At 38.9% G+C, this 18,543-nt stretch overlaps 3 protein-coding genes and 1 pseudogene across 3 annotated transcripts; 2 read left to right on the forward strand and 2 right to left on the reverse strand.

The window, feature by feature from the left end:
- Nucleotides 1-84: 84 nt before the first annotated feature.
- Nucleotides 85-3,006, forward strand: LOC121743201 (annotated as a pseudogene).
- A 1,373-nt stretch (nucleotides 3,007-4,379) lies between these two features.
- On the reverse strand, nucleotides 4,380-5,845 carry LOC121743055 (non-specific lipid transfer protein GPI-anchored 31). The gene is made up of 3 exons (XM_042136234.1): nucleotides 5,409-5,845; nucleotides 5,096-5,122; nucleotides 4,380-4,764 (listed from the first exon to the last, which is right to left on the reverse strand). Exons 1-3 carry the CDS (start codon nucleotides 5,740-5,742, stop codon nucleotides 4,589-4,591), a joined length of 537 nt encoding a protein of 178 aa, XP_041992168.1. The 5' UTR covers nucleotides 5,743-5,845; the 3' UTR covers nucleotides 4,380-4,588.
- A 3,234-nt stretch (nucleotides 5,846-9,079) lies between these two features.
- LOC121744260 (3-hydroxyacyl-[acyl-carrier-protein] dehydratase FabZ-like) lies at nucleotides 9,080-12,590 on the reverse strand. Its single transcript, XM_042137738.1, has 4 exons — nucleotides 12,208-12,590; nucleotides 12,066-12,126; nucleotides 11,812-11,956; nucleotides 9,080-9,541 (listed from the first exon to the last, which is right to left on the reverse strand). The coding sequence occupies exons 1-4, from the start codon at nucleotides 12,401-12,403 to the stop codon at nucleotides 9,290-9,292; spliced, it is 654 nt and encodes a 217-aa protein (XP_041993672.1). The 5' UTR covers nucleotides 12,404-12,590; the 3' UTR covers nucleotides 9,080-9,289.
- A 2,962-nt stretch (nucleotides 12,591-15,552) lies between these two features.
- LOC121743703 (probable leucine-rich repeat receptor-like protein kinase At1g68400) lies at nucleotides 15,553-18,533 on the forward strand. The gene is made up of 2 exons (XM_042137038.1): nucleotides 15,553-17,655; nucleotides 17,785-18,533. The coding sequence occupies exons 1-2, from the start codon at nucleotides 16,416-16,418 to the stop codon at nucleotides 18,450-18,452; spliced, it is 1,908 nt and encodes a 635-aa protein (XP_041992972.1). The 5' UTR covers nucleotides 15,553-16,415; the 3' UTR covers nucleotides 18,453-18,533.
- The last annotated feature ends 10 nt before the right edge of the window (nucleotides 18,534-18,543 follow it).

Consider the following 18,543-nt stretch of genomic DNA (forward strand, 5'->3'; position numbering starts at 1 on the left):
TATATATATATGGAATATATTTATTTAGTTTTTCTGAAATTTGTGAGTGCAGGATGAGTCGCATTGGAGATGAATCGGCAGAAATCGCGAGAGGGGGCTCTTCCCGTTACGTGCATAAGGTGGGGAGGCCGCCGAAGCAGCGGTTGGTCGACGAGATAAGGCACACCTTCAAAGAGACATTCTTCCATGATGACCCTTTTCGGCCATTCAAGGACCAGCGCAAGTCCAAGAAGCTCTTGCTCGGCTTCCAAGCCGCTTTCCCCATTCTCGAGTGGGCCCGCCGCTACAACTTTCAAATGTTGAAAGGAGATGTCATCGCCGGCCTCACTATTGCCAGCCTCTGCATCCCTCAGGATATTGGATACGCCAAGCTGGCCACTCTTGATCCTCAGTATGGCTTGTGTAAGTCGATTTCATTTAGTACTAGTATCATTTTATTTTTTTAATGTGAATATGCATTTATTTTGATGCTTTGATATGCAGACAGCAGCTTTGTTCCCCCATTGATCTACGCCATGATGGGGAGCTCGAGGGACATTGCCATTGGGCCGGTGGCTGTGGTGTCTCTCCTGCTCGGGAGTCTGCTTCGAGCGGAGATTGATCCCAAGTTGCATAAGGCTGACTACGAGCGCCTTGCCTTCACCGCCACCTTCTTCGCTGGTGTCACTCAGTTTGTACTCGGCTTCTTCAGGTAAAAAATATGATAAAAACATGGTAACATTTGGGTCAGATAGACCCTTATGGTGACGCTGATAGAGTTTGTTTGAATGTAGGTTGGGATTCTTGATCGATTTTCTGTCGCATGCCGCGATAGTGGGGTTCATGGGGGGAGCGGCCGTCACTATCGGCCTACAACAGCTCAAGGGTTTTCTCGGTATAAAGACAGCCCGCTTCACCCAAGAAACCGATATTGTTTCTGTCATGCGTTCCGTTTGGACTAACGCTAGTCATGGGGTAATCATCATATATTCATATCGCAAACTACAAACTCAAATCTGGACGGACCATTGGATTTTCAAATTTGGCCTTTTTTACTGACTTCAAGTCTAAATCCAATGTTCCAGATTTTAGTTTGTAGGAAAAATGTACTACTAGCTAGTTTTATATTGATTACATCTCTATCTCTATGTATGCAAGTACTATATATATCTTTGAATCACACACTAATTACTTATGAATATAATTAATGTGTATTTGGTTGATTCCAGTGGAACTGGCAGACCATTGTGATAGGAGTTTCATTCTTGGCCTTTCTACTCACTGCCAAGTTTATTGTAAGAACCAACAACAAGTATATATATACTACTCATATTTAAGTAGTTTCACTTTATTCAAGTCTAATGATCAATTGTTGGTATGGTCCAGGGGAAGAAAAGAAGAATCTTTTTTGGGTTCCGGCGATAGCTCCTTTGATCTCCGTCGTCCTCTCCACCTTCTTCGTGTTCATCACTCACGCTGAAGACAAAGGAGTCGAAATCGTACGACACATCGAGAAGGGCATCAACCCTCCCTCCCTCAATAGAATATTCTTCTCCGGAGCCTACCTTGCCAAAGGCTTCAAGATTGGCGCCATCACCGGCCTTGTCGCACTAACTGTAAGCAAACCTAAATCTCAATCTCACCACCACCACACCACAAGCTAATCGAATTTGGTTGATGCAAACAGGAAGCTGTGGCGATCGGGAGGACATTCGTGGCCATGAAGGACTACCACTTGGATGGGAACAAGGAAATGGTGGCGTTAGGGACGATGAACATCGTTGGATAGATGACATCTTGCTATGTGGCGACAGGGTCGTTCTCGCGGTCAGCTGTGAACTACATGGCCGGATGCAAGACCGCCATGTCGAACATAGTGATGTCATGTGTGGTGCTGCTGACTCTGTTCTTGATCACTCCTCTGTTCAAGTACACACCAAATGCTATCTTGGCCTCCATCATTATATCGGCCGTGGTTGGCCTCTTGGACTACGAGGCCATGCTCCTCATATGGAAGATCGACAAGTTCGACTTCGTTGCCTGCATGGGAGCTTTCTTTGGAGTTGTTTTCATAGGTGTCGAGATGGGCCTTCTCATCGCGGTCGCCATTTCCTTGGCTAAAATCCTTCTCCAAGTCACCCGCCCGCGTATTGCTCTTCTCGGGAGAGTGCCAAGAACTTCTGTTTACCGGAATATCCAACAGTATCCGGAGGCTACTAAGATGTCCGGTCTTGTTATTGTCCGTGTCGACTCTGCCATCTACTTCTCCAACTCCAATTACGTTCGGGAAAGGTAAGTACTAGCTCAATTGTGTAGCTCAGTTGTGTATATTTTATTAGTGGAGATGGTGACAGAAGATGTGATTTTTTTTTACAGGATATTGAGGATTCTGGAGGATGAGGAGGAAATGGAAAAGCAGAAGATACAACACTTGATCATTGATATGTCACGTAAGAATCATATAAACATTACTATCACACAATAACACTCCAAATTAATGTACCTTATTTACGAGATATTTTTGTCGTTGTTTTCAGCTGTGACAGATATAGACACAAGTGGGATTCATTCCATGGAAGATCTTCACAAGGCTCTGAAAAAGAGAGATATTGAGGTGAGTTAGTCATATTTTTGTGACATGCCAATTCCTAATAAAGATGAGTAACTAATTTAATAGTATTATGTGTTTGGTTGTTGTAGCTTGTGTTGGCGAATCCGGGGCAGGCGGTGTTGGACAAGCTGCACGCCTCCGACTTTGCTGAGGTGGTCGGAGACGAGAGGATCTTCCTCACAGTGGCGGATGCTATCGCTACTTTGGTTCCCAAAATGCAGCCTTGAGAGAGATCAGATCACATTTGAGGTGTGTGTGTGTGTGTGTGCTGATTTGACGAGTGTATGTGTACACATCTTTGTTGTATTTCATGATTGTGAGTTTGTTACGAAAGTATTTTTTTTCCATATATTTGTTCTCACATTGTTGGTCCCGTGATATTATACCATTAACCAAAACTCCACTTGTTTTCTCTATTTGTTCACATTGTTCAATTAACTAATACACACACTACATACACACACATGTAAAAATCTAATGGTATTACAGAATCTAAAATGTTGGGGGATATAGCTAAAATGTTGTATCCACAACGTATGTTTTCATTATGTTTGCACTTAAAAATTGAAATCTATTGGTCTATAAATCTAGTCATTCAAAGTTTCTATTTTTAATTTATCACTCCTCGAAATTTTTTATTTAGCCAAGCATTAAGCGAAATAAAATAAATTCAACAATGTTCAAGATGAGAAATATATTAGTACTTCCATTTATTCACCAAGGTGAGGAATTCCTTCAATTTAACCATTAATTTCGACATTATCAGATGCTAGATACAGATACAGTACTAAATTATTACCTTAATGTGTATACCCAACCAACTTTGTTCTGTTTCATGATTGTGAGTTTGTAACAATAGTGTTTATTCTCTCTAGTTGTTCATATTGTTGGTTCCGTTATATTGTACCATTAACAAAAGGTTACTTGGATTCTTTGCATGACTTTAAACTTGTAAACCTTATAAAAAATTATAATGATTTGATCTTTTTTTTTGTCATAAAAAAAAACACATTTGCAACGTCACTTTAGATTTGTTTTGCCTCAACTAAGTAGTCTTTTCAACGAGCAACAAGCGTTTGTTTAGATAATATTTTTGTAAATCAATTGTACATTAAAAAAACGCATACAATGAAAACATTAAAAAACACAGACAATGAAAAAAGGGACAATGAGGCAGTCTACACTAATTTTGGGCTATTGAAATAGATGGATACTGAATACCCTATTGTAATTTGTAAGAAAGGGGAAACATTTCTGCTGCCTGATGCCTGTAATGCTACAAAAGGGGAAATTTTTCATTTAATGTTGCTAAATAAAATATTTAAATTTAACATCAATTTGCAATGCTCAATTTTCAAAATCTTAATCAGTTGTTGGTAGTTAATATTAACCAATTTAGGTATAGAAGATGCACCGTACGTCTGAATTCTGAAATATGATACGCTACAGAATCATTTAATAGTGTTTGAATGTGACACGCTTTTAATATCTGAATGTGAGCCCACAATATTGGTTTTGGGCTATTTGAAAAAAGGATAGTAAAATTTTTACTAAGCATGTATTCTAATTTTTTGTTGGCACATCAAATATGTTTATTTAATTTCACCATCAATGATGTTCTCAATTTTCATCATTTTGGATGATTCCACAACCCACGGCAAATTCACGGGCTCATCATATTTTGCAAAGACAACCCAGTCAACCACGCAGCAATTATTAAAATTATGTGATGATAAAAAGAAATATTAAAACATGAAGCTATGTAGTAGTAAAATAAATAATCATCAGATTGAAGAAGCAAATGGATAAATAAATCATCATAGCATAATGCTAAATGGAAGTAGAAATTTGATACAAAGTCGCAAGAATTCGATCTCAATGTCATGGATACTAGTAAGAAATTCGGTAGAGATGAAATAAATAAACCTATATACCGAAATCTAAAGAACTAACACCATCCTTCTCAGCACAAAAAGTTAACCCCATCCGGCCTTGCTCTTAGAAGAGAGCAAACGACACGGCGGCTAAGACGAGCAGGGAGACAGAGGCCGCGAGTGGGGAAGCGGCCGAGTGAGTAGAGGCCGGTGCCGGGGCAGGAGAACCTTCACTAGCTCCAATGCTGCTGCGAGGGGTCTCGGCTACATTGCTCGGGGGAGCGGCCGATGGAGCCAGAACTGCACCACAACATTAGGCATTACATATGTTAGATTAAATGACAATATAACATCAAACTCAGAAACTGGTGAATCGAAAACCCCCACAATAAAATTTATGATGAGCAATAAACAATGGCCTAATTTAGGGAGTGGCATGATAAAAGACAAAAACACTGCACGAAATCACCTAAAATTAAGGAGCATGCTTCATTAAAATATTTGTAAAGCTTTATTTTACCAAGAATTGATAATTAATTAGATTTTGTTGGTGGGGGTTCAGCATTAAATTATGTGAGATTTAATATGATCTAATTTACAAGGGAAATAAATTAGTGAAGAGCGAAGTTACCTGGGGCAGAACCGGAGCCGATGCTTACTGTAAAAGAAGAGAGGGCAAGAGAAGATGATTAGCATTAAAGAAGTAAGAATCTGCAAAATAATTGAACAAAAAAAATAGTGCAATACAGAATAAAGAGTAAAGTATATTTTATGATTTTTTTTAGTTGAAAGTAAAATTTTAGCAGGATATGGACCGATTTCATCGGATTTCAAAGGATCTAAACATATCAAATAAACCTAGAACCGATTCGATTTTACGATCGAATCAAATCTGGCGGATTCGAAAAAAATCAACGGAAAATAGGAAGTGATCGGAATCTTACGGCCGCAGTTAGAGACGGAGGGGGCGGAGACGTGGCAGGCGGCGGGGAGGGTCAAGGCTTTGGAGATGTTGAGCGTAACCCCCAACTGCGCGCTGTTGCGGAAGGCCTCGCAGAGGCACTCGGCGTCGGTTTTCAATACCGTTTTCAGCCCCGAGCAGCACGTTCCCTCCGGCTTCTTCGCGGTGCTCCCCGCCGTCACGAACGTCAGGCAGTCCGCCATGTTCAGCACCAGGCTCGAGCAGTCCACCGCCGGCGCCGGCGCAGATTTCGCCGCGGAGCATGCCGCCGCTAGGAGGACGAAGACGGTTAAGGTTGCTGCCAATGTCGACCTCATCGCTGCCGTTTTGTATGCGTGATTTCGCTGATTTGCTGCTCTGTTGATTGTGGTTAGAGAGAGAGAGAGAGTTGGGGGAGACTGTGAGAAAGAGAGAGAGTGTGAATGTGAAATAATTCTGCGGGAGAGGGGTTTATATAGCAAGGGGGGGTGGGTGGGGGAGATGGAGGGGTGGGACACGTGGTGGCTTGTTACAGAGATGATATCTGTGTTTTATAAAGAGACGTTGGTTTTTAAATTTTGAAATGGGATTGAGAGATTAGGACTAATCATTACTATTATTCGATTTCGGGTTGTTTCATGTTATATATTTTCTTTATATGATAAAATAACAAAATACATCATTTTTCTTAATATTTTCTCTTGTATTTTACCTCTTTTAGACTCATGCTATTTGCACCATCTATTTGAATGCGATTAGAGGGAAAATAAAATATAAAAAGGAATAATTTTTTTGTCGGAAAAGAAAATGATACATGTAATTTAGGACAACTCAAAATAAAATTGGGTGCAAATAGAATTTAAGAAATAAAAAGTTTTCTTAAATTTCATGTAGGAAGGAAACGACTAAATTAATATGAGTCGTGCTATTTTTTCTCTGATCCGAAGTCAATTGATTTGTATTATTGTATAGTTCTTACTCCTAAATTAAATGAGTTTTTCTTCTTTTAGCAAAAATAATTTCTTAATTTCTTTAATTATATATTTTATTTTATTTTCTATTTTATTCATTCTCGATTGATATACTAGATTCACTTTTTATAATTATGGAGTAGAAAATAAATGGAGTGACTCAATTAATTTAGGATGGATCAAGGATGGAATAATTAATACAGATATTAGTGCTAGTAATGATTTTTTTTCCCACTAAAAAATCAATATTCTGCCCCCTTTTTTAAAAAATAAAATCTCCTTTTGAGTTGGATGATTATTCAACGATTTCCACCAATAGGTATTGATTTATATTCCAAATGTAGATGACACTAACATCAAGTCAAGATGTCTTTAGATTTTCAATCATGATTATTTCAACAATTTATATCCAATATATATTGATTAAAATTGCAAATATAAGATACACTAATCGCAAGTTATATCAAAATTTCTTTAGATTTTCTAAATCTTTTATACATATCGAACTACGCCATCCATATTGTTTTAAGCTACTTATATTTAAAAATAGTTACTATGATACAAAAATATCAAAAGAGGATAATTATATAGGAGAGCACTAGTTTCCTTTCATCCTTAGAGTCACAACATCATTCCAACCATATATTGTCGATAATTATATAGGAGAGCACTAGTTTCCTTTCATCCTTAGAGTCACAACATCATTCCAACCATATACTGTCATGTGGCAAGTAGATGCAACATAATAACATAATTAAGTAAGAAAGGATGACACAAAAAAATTACCTCAGATTGCATAAAAGACAGTTTATGTTGCATTAAATGCACTTTATTTTGCATTTTAGACTAAAATGCAAAATAAAGTGCATTTAATGCAACATAAATTGTCTTTTATACAATCTGATCATCTAAGTCATCCACTAAGTTTTTTGCTTAATAATGTTGTTTTATTGCTTATAAGTGTCACATGGCAGCATGTGGTTGGAAGGATATTGTGAACTTAAAATGCGATATTTTTGAAGTGTATCCCTAATTATATATCTATTGCTATTGTTAAAGGAGTTTTTGTCCCATAAATACCGGTTATGTTTATTACCCGCTTTAAAATGATATTAAATGCGGAGTATAGAAAGGGCTAGAAATAGAAAATAATTGTCAAAATAAAAAATAAAAATGATGTCTGCCCTACTATAACAAAAATCTACTTTAATAAATAATAGAGTGGAGTACTATTTTTTTGTGTAGATTCCTACAAATCGGTTATTTTTAATTTTTAAATATCAAAGCATATGAGTGTGCTGATTTTCATTCTCTTATAGAAGTAAATAAACCAATCATTCAAATTAATGCAATTCTTTTTCTTTCAAATTAATGCAATTCAAGAAGGTAATTAATACACCAATAAAAGAATCACAAGAAAACCATGTTCTTATTAATATTGCAATCATTTTCTTATCTTTTTTTTTTATAGGAGAACTATTTTAGATATAATATGATTTAAGAAATGGAACCGTATCTATCAACACAATAATCATTTTCTTATCTTTTTTTATAGGAGCATTTTGAAAATAAGTTCGTGTTCGATTATCCGAGTATTTAAAGAGTTAACTACATATTTTTGTCCGAATACGAAACGAATTTTAGTTTATAATATAAACTTTAATTTATTTTTATATTACTAGAATTTTGATAAATTATCTAATTGCCCCAAAATCATTCAAAACGTAGAAAGTATAGTGAAAACTAGTGCAAGAATGCCATCTTTCAAATGTGAATCACACCAATTGTTCGATGATGATAGGTCACACTTATCGTTAGAAATTTCCTTTTTTGCTTATGCTTTGGATTTGGGCAGATTTATTATCGTTTAAAATCTAATTTTTGTATATAAAAAAACTAACACTATTACCTCATTACAATCACACAATTTGTCAAAAATCGACCTATAAAATATTACAGTAATTGAAATCAAGTTTATAGTAATATAAAACTTGTTAAAATTTCTATCAATAAATTATAACCGACGCCGATAATCACACTCACTCCATACCTCTGGATTCAAAGCGGAAAATATTTGATAATTACGCTTATACTCAAGTTGACTCGATATCTTGACAATTATACAATCAAGTATTCAGAAAATCGGGGATGGTTATTCAATAAATTCAATTAATCAAACCGAATTGATCAATTAATTGAACCAAAGTGTTGTTCGGTTAACCAAGTAACCATAGATTGAGTAGATAATTCTTTTTTTTTAAAAAAAGAATATGATTACAACATGCATATATATAAGTAGCCTAGCAAAGCCCCTTTTAAGTAAAGCTAATGTATAATGTGTGTAAAGATTCGACAAAGGGTGGTGTTAATGATTTGAGAAAGTGGGATTTAATCAACTCAGCTTAAAAGCGTATAAAAGGAATTCCAAAAACACAGAAAAAAAAAAAAAAAAACTCAGCTTAAAAGCGTGAGTTTGGTCAAGGGCCCTCCAAACCACGCTTTGCTACTCAACTTTCGGTGGCAACACACTTTTTTCACATTTGGTCAACTTATTAAAGAAATACACTACTACTTGAAACTTTAAATACAATTGGAATAAATTCATTATGTGGTTGGACACAAGGGTTCTATTCCCATTATATTTCCATATATAATTCTTTGTATATACTACTCAAATTCATGATATGTATTTTACATCTCAAAATATTAAATTTAAAAAGTATGCACCTATCTAGTTTTATTCAATCACCAGTGTAAGTAAACATTGAAACTCAGATTAACATGAACATTAATGTTATCCCATCTAAACCTCATAAAAATGGAGAAGAAGTTCCATGATTGGCCAGAAAAGTAAGAAATACTAATAAAGTTGCAAAGAGATGAGAACACAGCATTTGCTGTTGTGGGAGATTGATTAGTCACTCCCCATAGCCATCAAGAACTCGCCCTCACAGACCACTTCGCCACCTACGTATGCTTTCCCTTCCATCTTTGCTATCCCAAATCGCTTCTGCAGCTTCACGAGGTTCATTCTCATGACTAGCGTGTCTCCTGCAATCACCGGCTTCCTGAATCTTACTTTGTCGACTCCAGCAAAGAAGAATTTGTCGCGTGACCCTCCCACTTCTGGTTGTAGCATCACTAGCCCACCTACCTGAGCCATTGCCTGAATCCACCAGTTAACATATACCCGTCACGTCTTGTACACAAAATAAGCATTGAATGGAAACTGAATCTACTTGCTAAAGCCAACATTTTAGTTAATCTCAAGAAACAAACCATTTTCTATAGTAAACAGACAGGAACTGCAGAAATTATCATTTGCCATTATACTGGCAGAAAAAAGTTGTGTTTGGAAACCACTTTAAGGTACATTTCTGCCAACACTCACCAAAGAAAATGGAACTTTTTTGTAATTTAGTTGCATTGTGTTCATCAATCTTTCATAACTTCAGTTCTAAATTTAATAGGTATTTGAAGGAAAGGAAAATGTTAATCACAATCTTAACTTCATTTCAAATTTAATACTTAGTACAGTACTAAACTTTCTATAGTTTGACTGGTTTGATTTCATTTGTAAAAGATCAAGCTTTTTTCAATGTCAATCACAATTTTTGACAAAAATTTGTTCATAAAACTCATTATGTTCAAGCAAATACATTATAATTAGAATACAATACGACAAAAACCCAATTTCGGAATAGTTCAACTCATAGCACCGAACACAAACATGTGTAGTAGTCTTTCCTCCATTCTAGTTCTTACAAGATAACATAACATTACCAACTACACCCTACGCATAAACTGGGAAGCTCATGTAACTTGGAGGGTAATTATGTGCAGTTGACGGTGCAAGTAGCAGTTTTGGTTGTTGATAACCAGGGAGATACAGAGACCATTGGTGTAATTAGTCTTGGATGAACTAAACTCATTTATTAAAAACATATAGTAAAACGTGAGCGGGAAGATGTATCTTTTAAACTTTTGGGAAAAGTGGATAAGGATGGGGTGCCCCTATTGACAAGATGATAACCAATAAGTCTACAAAGAAACTACTCAAGACGATCAGGCGTTGAAACTCATTCCTAGAGGCAAATTTGATAAAAAAAACTGTTGATTGTCAGCAATAAGAATGGTCATAGGGAAGTGATACCGAAAATAAGAGAAGATTGGTCAACAGAGAAACTAAGAGGAGAGGATAGTCAATAAAAATATGTTCCGTTCTTTTGTGGTTACTTGCTTCCTATATCTTCACCATTAGTCATGACCATTGCCAAGGAAGAAAGAACAAGGCAAGACATGCCACACCCTCATGTAAAACTTGAGGTTTGTAACATTATTACAGCATGTTGAAGAGATAAATTACTTGATACCCACACTTCAGGTTTTACTATCCCAATAAGAGGTATGTGCTCCACCTCCGTGATACTATGAGACCTCACAACACCAAGCATATATTTGTGAAATAGCTGCAGCACAAGTCTAAAGATGCCACAGAGGCTAACAGGACATGCATTTCTCAGTAATATATGAACATAAGGAAATGGATCATAGAACTTAAAGACCTTATTTACAACTCAGAGAATCTTTGATGAACTCGCAAGAAGTCTAATGTCATCTACCTAAATCATAAACTGAAGCAAGTCAATAACAATTATACAGAATTGCTACTGGACACATAGTGATTGACCAATTAATTGCCTAATCAGAAGTCACTTATCTAGTAGTAACTACAGATTGCAGAGAGAGAGGGAGAGACCTAACCTACATTTCTTCTTAGCGGTTAGACTAGTCAGATCACCCTTGCAGGGGCAAGTATCATGCTGACCATTTTAGAGTCACTACAACTGAACTCCGACCATTCTTCTCAAACCACTAAAAAGTAAAAACTTTTAAACTTGTAGCTTTTAGTTTTCCATCTGGTAACTTTCAAGATTCCTAAATAGATTGTACAGTAGCAATGATCTATTACTACATTTTTTTTCATGTAACATGACAAATATATATCAACTGTGACAGATGTATCAGTACTAGCAGATTCGATTGCATAAGGATATTCCTTTAACTGGTATTGGTGGAAAAAAAACTATTGTTATGCACATCAGCACATCTCAAAAGTTGAAATCAAGTCATTCAATTTATCATTTAATTCTCTAAACTCTTCAGCATTAACAGCAAATCAATAATCCAGTCAACAACCAACCACCTACTACTATATCATTTAAAACACTCTTTAAATAGTATGACTCCTATGTCACGAAAAATTGATGTTAGCATCATCAAATCATAATCTTGCAGGTATTCAAAACATTCTATAAAATCGCAATTTTCCCAACCAATACCAATAAAATGGAGCAGAATTCCAAGCAAGACAATAACGCTTCGATCAAACGACAACAAATTAGCAGGGAATGCAATAACAAACCAATGACACACCTCAACCATGAGCACACCAGGCATAATTGGCCTCTCAGGAAAATGGCCAGGAAAGAAATTATCATTTATCGTCACATTCTTGATGCCCACAGCCGACACCCCAGGATTGTATTCAATCACTCTATCCACAAGCAAAAATGGGAACCTATAAAAAAAACAGATTAACGAGTGAAATGCCTTAAAACAAGTAACAAGCATTGCAAAACAGATCGACTGAGTAAAATGTCTTAGAAATCGAAGACAATTTCACAAACCGGTGAGGCAGAATTTCGCGAATCTGATTGATATCCATCACCGTCGGAAACGCGGGGTACTCTGTAGAGTGAGGGAGAGAGGCGAGTGAGATGCAAATAAGCAATTAATTAAATGGGTATCCAAGCAATAGAGATTCCGTACTGAGCTCGATAGGGGTATCCGATGAATCGGGGGTGGAAGTGCAGCTGACGACAGAACTCCGGCGGATCTTCGTAATGTCGGATTTAAGTTGAACAAAAGGGTGCTTGAATGGAAGCGTGGCCCCGCAAATGGTGTTGCTGGAAATTGAAGAGGTCTGAACGGAGAACAGAGATTGAGAGAAAACGGTGGACGCCATTGCTGAAGGATTGAGGTTGTGAGATGTGAAATAAAAGGGTGTTTGGGGGCGAGAAAACTGAGGTGGAAGGGAGGGGAGAGTGGGTAGTTGAATTGCTCTGTTTGCGTTTTTTGTTTTCTGGCGATTTGCAGGTAGGATTTTGGGGGAATACTATTACTATTATCAGAGAGAGTGATGAAAACAATGTGAGATTTTAGACTCATGTATATAGTATAGTACTACTACTCCACTATACATCTACCTGAGTAAAATACATGTGTTGTTATTTGAAGATAATAAATTAATAATTACTCCCACCATTCCAAGAAAAGCCAGTTGCTTTTTTTACGCTCTAGTTTTAGAAAAATAATATTATAAAATAGTTAAAATGGAAAAAAAATTATGCTCCACATTATTTTTTTCAAATTGAATGTGAAATAAAATGTCTTCCTTATCTGGAGACGAAGGGAAGGGAGTATATGGAAAATTTCAAATAAAAAATGGCAAACTTTAAAATTTTCCTTTTTAGAATACTACTACTAGTAAATAAAAGAGAAAAAAAGAAGTTATGAAAAATACTTATACTCCATAAAATAGTTTTGATAGTGAACAATATTATAGATACTAGTATAGATGAGACTAGTTATAATACATGTAATTTGTAAATACAAGAGATAAAGAGAAAATATATGAAAATAATAGAATAAAATGGTGGGATGTATTGTACTTATAAGTTGTTAATAAATAGATGTATAAATGGAATAAATGGAGATAATTTTTTCATGAATAGATGGAAACTAGATTTTTTTGAGAGGTTGAAATAGAAATATTTTTTTCTAAAAGGATGAAGCAAATTAAAATAAACAAATAGCTGAATATATATTAATATAAAAAATTTTATACAAGTATCACCAAATTAAATAATTGTTTAACTGAGGTTGTTCAATGTCACAAGAAATTCAAAGTATGATATTAGATGAATAAAAAAAAGTTTAGAAAATAGTAGAAATTTGCTTTTGAGGTATTACTATTCCTAAGAACATTTCATCACGTCATCTCTTTGCACATCAATTATGCATTTTATGAATCATTTTAATTTTTAATACTCGTCCTATCTTTTTTCATCTATTACGCATCTTAGAGCATCTCCAATGGTAATAGGTCAGCCATAGGTTAGCCACAAACTCCTCCTGCCACATCATCATGACTAAAACTCCTTCTGCCACATCATCAGGACAAGCAACTGGATAATCAATAGGCTAGCCATAATAAAAAAAATTATAAAAAACAAATAATTAACAATCACACAAAATACGGAATTAAATTTACGACACAGATACAGGAAAATTCAATAATAATATTTAAATTAAAAAAAGTACATTAATTAAAAAAAATCTAACGACGTGCAGTCCTCCGCGCCCACAACTCTTCAATTAAATCCTTTTGGAGTCGAATATGATCATTCACTTGGCGCATGTCGGCATGTGCCTTGAGGTGGCCGACTTCATCGTGAGGTACCCCCTTCGTACGTTGGGGGCGGCCACGACGTGGCTTGGGCCGGCCTCATTAGCATCGTCATTGGCCCAACTAGTCAGTTGTACACCTTCATCTTCGACAATCATGTTGTCCATGATAATACAAGCGTACATTATATTAGCAATACAGTCGACATGCCACAAACGCGTTGGACCCCTAATTGCCGCCCATCGAGACTGGAGCACACCAAATGCGCGCTCCACGTCCTTGCACGCCGACTCCTGCCGTTCCGCAAGTAGGATTTCCTCTCATCTGATGCGCATCTGATCGTCTTCACAAAGACGGGCCACCTAGGGTATATCCCATCCGCCAAGTAGTAGTCCATATCATGTTGGTTCCCGTTGGCGATAAAAACGGATGGCCGAACCGACGCCCTAGCACTGCTCGTTGAAAAGGGGCGACGAGTTGAGGACGTTGAGGTCGTTGTTCGACCCGGCTACCCCAAAATATGCATGCCAAATCTACAGCCGGTAATCAGCTACGGCCTCGAAAATCATCGTGAGATTCTTTCCCTTGTAGCCGGTCGTGTAGAACCCTTTTCAGGCAGCGAGACAATTCTTCCACTCCCAATGCATACAATCTATGCTCCCCAACATCCCGGGGAACCCATGCTTCTCCCCGTGCATCTGCATCAAATCCTAGCACTCTTCAGGGGTAGGGCTTCGAAGATACTGATCACGGAATATTTCAATGACGCCCTGACAGAAATACTTTAGACAATCCAGGGCAGTCGTCTCACCGATGTGGAGGTACTCGTCCCACATGTCTGCCGCGCCTCCGTAGGCCAACTGGCTGATTGTCGCAGTGCACTTTTGTATAGGTGTGTGGCCGGGTCTGCCAGCTTCATCGTACCTGAACCGGAAATACAAATATCGACGCTCCAAAGCATCAACGATACGCATAAACACTGCCCTACGCATCCTAAAACGCCGCCTGAAAAGAGGCGCCCCAAACCGCGGCTCCTCCGCAAAGTACAGCTACGTGATCCCGATCAATCACTGCTCGTCGGTGGACAACGTGTGGAGGTCGAGGTACCGCCGGCTGCAAGGCCCTTTGTATCAACCGGTTTATCTCGCGGGATGTATAGGCCTCCAACTCTTCGTTCATTTACCGTTCGTACTCCTCAGCATCCCCACCACTACCACCACTACTACCACCCGTGTTACTCATTTCACGTTGTTGCTCTTGTACAGAAATTAAGATGGAGAGAAAACTCGTTAAAACAAGTGGTGCGAATGAAAATGACGTGCAAATCGCGTATATATAGTGTTTAAAAAAAATTGAGCTGACCGATCGCTCGCCGATCAGGAGTCTTCAATGGCTGTCAGCCGACCGGCGAGCGGATTGGCCAGCGCCCAAGAATCGGCGTCCGCTCGCCGATTTTTTCACCGATTTGGCGCTAGCCGACTCTAATGGTTCGGCGAGCGGACCGGCTAGCGCCGGAAATCGACTAGTCGGTCCGCTAGCCGCCATTGGAGATGCTCTTAACACTCAGAAACAGGGCTATTGAAACGGGTAGAAAAAATGTCACCCCACTCAACCACCTGTACGGGTACAGTTGATGCCCAATGTGGGACTAATATATACTCCCTAAAGTGTAATGTATAATTCAAAGATTAAGGACTAATATTTTCTGATAAAATTTGAAATATCAACTTTATATCTTCAAGCCCACAATGCCGATGCTCTGAATACGGTTAAATTGTGAGACAAATATTTGTACGGGTGATTAAAAGTTCACTTATTTGGAACCCTCTAATGGTCTAAGACTCTTAAGTCTAAGACCATCATCCATCCCATTAAAAGTATTACAAGTAGTACTATAAATCAATTATTTCTTGATTCTATTGAAAAGAAGATAATGGAATTAGGTTAGGGTAGTTGATAAGAAGAGAGTCTAGTGTAGGATGGCTTATTTGATTAAACATGCTATCACTGTATGACATATTGTTAATAGAAATCCACAATTAAGCCTAATGTATGTCACCACTCACTCTATTAAGCATTTTGTCCCTAAACTAACCTAATTAATCTATTGTATATGAGATCAGACAATAGCTTCAAAGGAAAATTTTAATTTCCTACCTTTATGGGCCAACGGTGAAATCAATCTACGTAATTGATTGAAACTAATGTAATGAGCAAAACCCCCCAATTGATGTATTTTAATCATCCTAAGTCACCACACTATTTGCAATACTATAGGCAACTAAACTGACCAAATTAATCTGTTGTCTGTCTCCATAATTTTATTACAACCATTTTATAGGATATGCTTTCCAACAGCTGCCTTCCAGCACAAAACAACTGGGTGACATTAGCTAAACTGCTCACAACAAATGGACACACTTCATTGTGTTCTCAGCTCACTACCAAAATTTTCTTGTTTCCTCCTACAAATTACAAGCCCAACTGATAGCTGTCCCATACAACACAACTTATATCACTTCCAATACTTTCAAAAACCTCAATAGTTCATTCCTATTCAAACTACACAATGCCCTCCTCTAATTTCACCAACTTGTTCATACTCACTGCAGCTCTTCTTATCCTACACAATCCAGCCGCTGCTGTGGATGATGGGAGCGGCTTCCTCGGATACGAGAGGGATGCCCTCTTGCACCTCAAGTCGGGGCTCAACAGCCCGTTTCTCGACAGAAATTGGACAGGCATCATGTGCTACATGGACAATACCCCCTACTGGTATGGCATCCAATGCCATAAAGGTCGAGTCACCGGCCTAATCTTGGACAGCATTGGCCTAACTGGAGATGTCAAGGTAGATGCACTTTCCAATCTCACCGAGCTACAAACGCTTAGCTTCAAGAACAACTCCTTCACTGGAAGAATGATGGAGTTCACACTAAATCAGAAGCTAAGGAATATAGACCTATCAAGAAACGGATTCTATGGTGAGATCCCACCATCTCTCTTAAACCTCGATTCCCTCGAATCCCTACAGATTCAAGACAACAGATTGACTGGTCTCATCCCAGGATTCAACCAGTCGGGATTAACAAGATTCAACGTCTCTAACAATAGGCTTTCCGGTGAAATCCCACAAACCAAAACTCTGCAAGCAGTTGGGCTTTCTTCCTATCAAGGCAATGCAAACTTGTGTGGCCCTCCAACTCCAACACTCTGCAGAGTTAAATGGCAGAGTGTATCTGAGGCAAGTAGTGATCAAAGTTCGGGGGGACAAAGCCATGGCCATGGCCTTTTCGTGGCTGTTTTGGTGGTGGTTGATGTGCTGTTGGTGGTGATCATCCTCTTGCTCTTGTTCACGTACTACAAGAAATACAATAAGCTGAGGAAGGAGATGAAGGCGAAGGCTATCCCGGTTAAAGACGAAGAGCGCAACAGCACGATTATGGAGAGAGCAACAGAGAGGAGGATATCGGTGGGGGAAGGGGGGGATCTGGTGTTTGTGGAGAGTGATCATGGAACGACGACGTTTGATCTGGATGGTCTGTTTAGAGCATCGGCAGAAGGGTTGGGGAAGGGCAATTTCGGAAACTGCTACAAGGCTATGATGGAGGTCGGGCCGGCTGTGGTGGTGAAGCGTTTGAGGGATCTGAAACCGTTAAACAAAGATGAGTTTACGAGACAGATCACAGCCATAGCTGATCAGAAACACCCTAATTTGTTGCCTCTTTTGGCCTACTTCTACTCCAAGGAGGAGAAGCTCTTCGTTTACAAATTTGCAGCTAATGGAAATCTGTTCAATCGAATCCACGGTAATACTACTAAATTATCAATCAATCAGTTAATATCTCTCTTAATTAGACCTAGAAAGATAGAACAACACAGATCTGCGAATTGAAAATTGATTGTGAAAATTTACCCTAATTGGAGCGATTTCACAGGAGGAAGAGGAACAAGGGAGCGAATCCCCTTCCGGTGGAGCTCGCGGCTGGCTGCGGCGCGCGGCGTGGCGCGAGCCCTAAATTACCTACACGGAAACACCAGATCTCACACCGCCGTCCCCCACGGCAACCTGAAATCGACGAACGTCCTGATCGACGAGAGCGACGAGATCCTGGTGGCGGACTACGGCCTCACGTCGCTGATCGCGCTCCGGATCGCGGCGCAGCGGATGGTGGCGTACAAATGCCCCGAATACCTATCGCAGAAGAGCGTGTCGAAGAAGTCGGACGTGTGGAGCTACGGGTGCCTGGTGCTGGAGCTCCTGACGGGGAGAGTGCCAGCGCACTCGGCGGCTGAGGGGGTGGTCGGGGTGGACCTGTGCGGCTGGGTGCACCGTGCGGTGAGGGAGGAGTGGACGGGGGAGGTATTCGACGAGGAGATGGCGGTGCAGAGGGGGGCTAACAGGGGGATGCTGAAGCTGATGCAGATCGCGCTGAAATGCTGCGATCGGTCGCCGGAGAAGAGGCCGGAGATGGGGGAGGTGGCGGCGGAGGTGGAGGAGATCAAGGCCGGCGGCGAATCGGAGGAGGATGATTTCTCGTATTCGTCGTACGATCGATCGGTGACGGTGACGGATGATTCATTGTCTGCAACTACGTCGGTGTGATTGGAGATTGCATGCATTTCTTCATCCCAATTCACGTCTATTAACGAAATACAAAGACAGTTTTAGTTGAGAAAAAATTAAAATTCAAAAT

This window comes from Salvia splendens, chromosome 8 (genome assembly GCF_004379255.2).
Source record: "Salvia splendens isolate huo1 chromosome 8, SspV2, whole genome shotgun sequence".
NCBI classification, from domain to species: Eukaryota; Viridiplantae; Streptophyta; class Magnoliopsida; order Lamiales; family Lamiaceae; genus Salvia; species Salvia splendens.

Coding starts and splice junctions, on each gene's coding strand:
- LOC121743055 (XM_042136234.1), bottom strand. CDS start 5,742: ATGAGGTCGACATTGGCAGCAACCTTAACCGTCTTCGTCCTCCTAGCG. Junction 5,123..5,408: donor CTCCGTCTCTAACTGCGGCC/GTAAGATTCCGA, acceptor CTTCTTTTACAG/TAAGCATCGGCTCCGGTTCT. Junction 4,765..5,095: donor CGGCTCCGGTTCTGCCCCAG/GTAACTTCGCTC, acceptor GTTGTGGTGCAG/TTCTGGCTCCATCGGCCGCT.
- LOC121744260 (XM_042137738.1), bottom strand. CDS start 12,403: ATGGCGTCCACCGTTTTCTCTCAATCTCTGTTCTCCGTTCAGACCTCT. Junction 12,127..12,207: donor GGATACCCCTATCGAGCTCA/GTACGGAATCTC, acceptor CTCACTCTACAG/AGTACCCCGCGTTTCCGACG. Junction 9,542..11,811: donor CTGGTGTGCTCATGGTTGAG/GTGTGTCATTGG, acceptor TGGTGGATTCAG/GCAATGGCTCAGGTAGGTGG.
- LOC121743703 (XM_042137038.1), top strand. CDS start 16,416: ATGCCCTCCTCTAATTTCACCAACTTGTTCATACTCACTGCAGCTCTT. Junction 17,656..17,784: donor TCTGTTCAATCGAATCCACG/GTAATACTACTA, acceptor GCGATTTCACAG/GAGGAAGAGGAACAAGGGAG.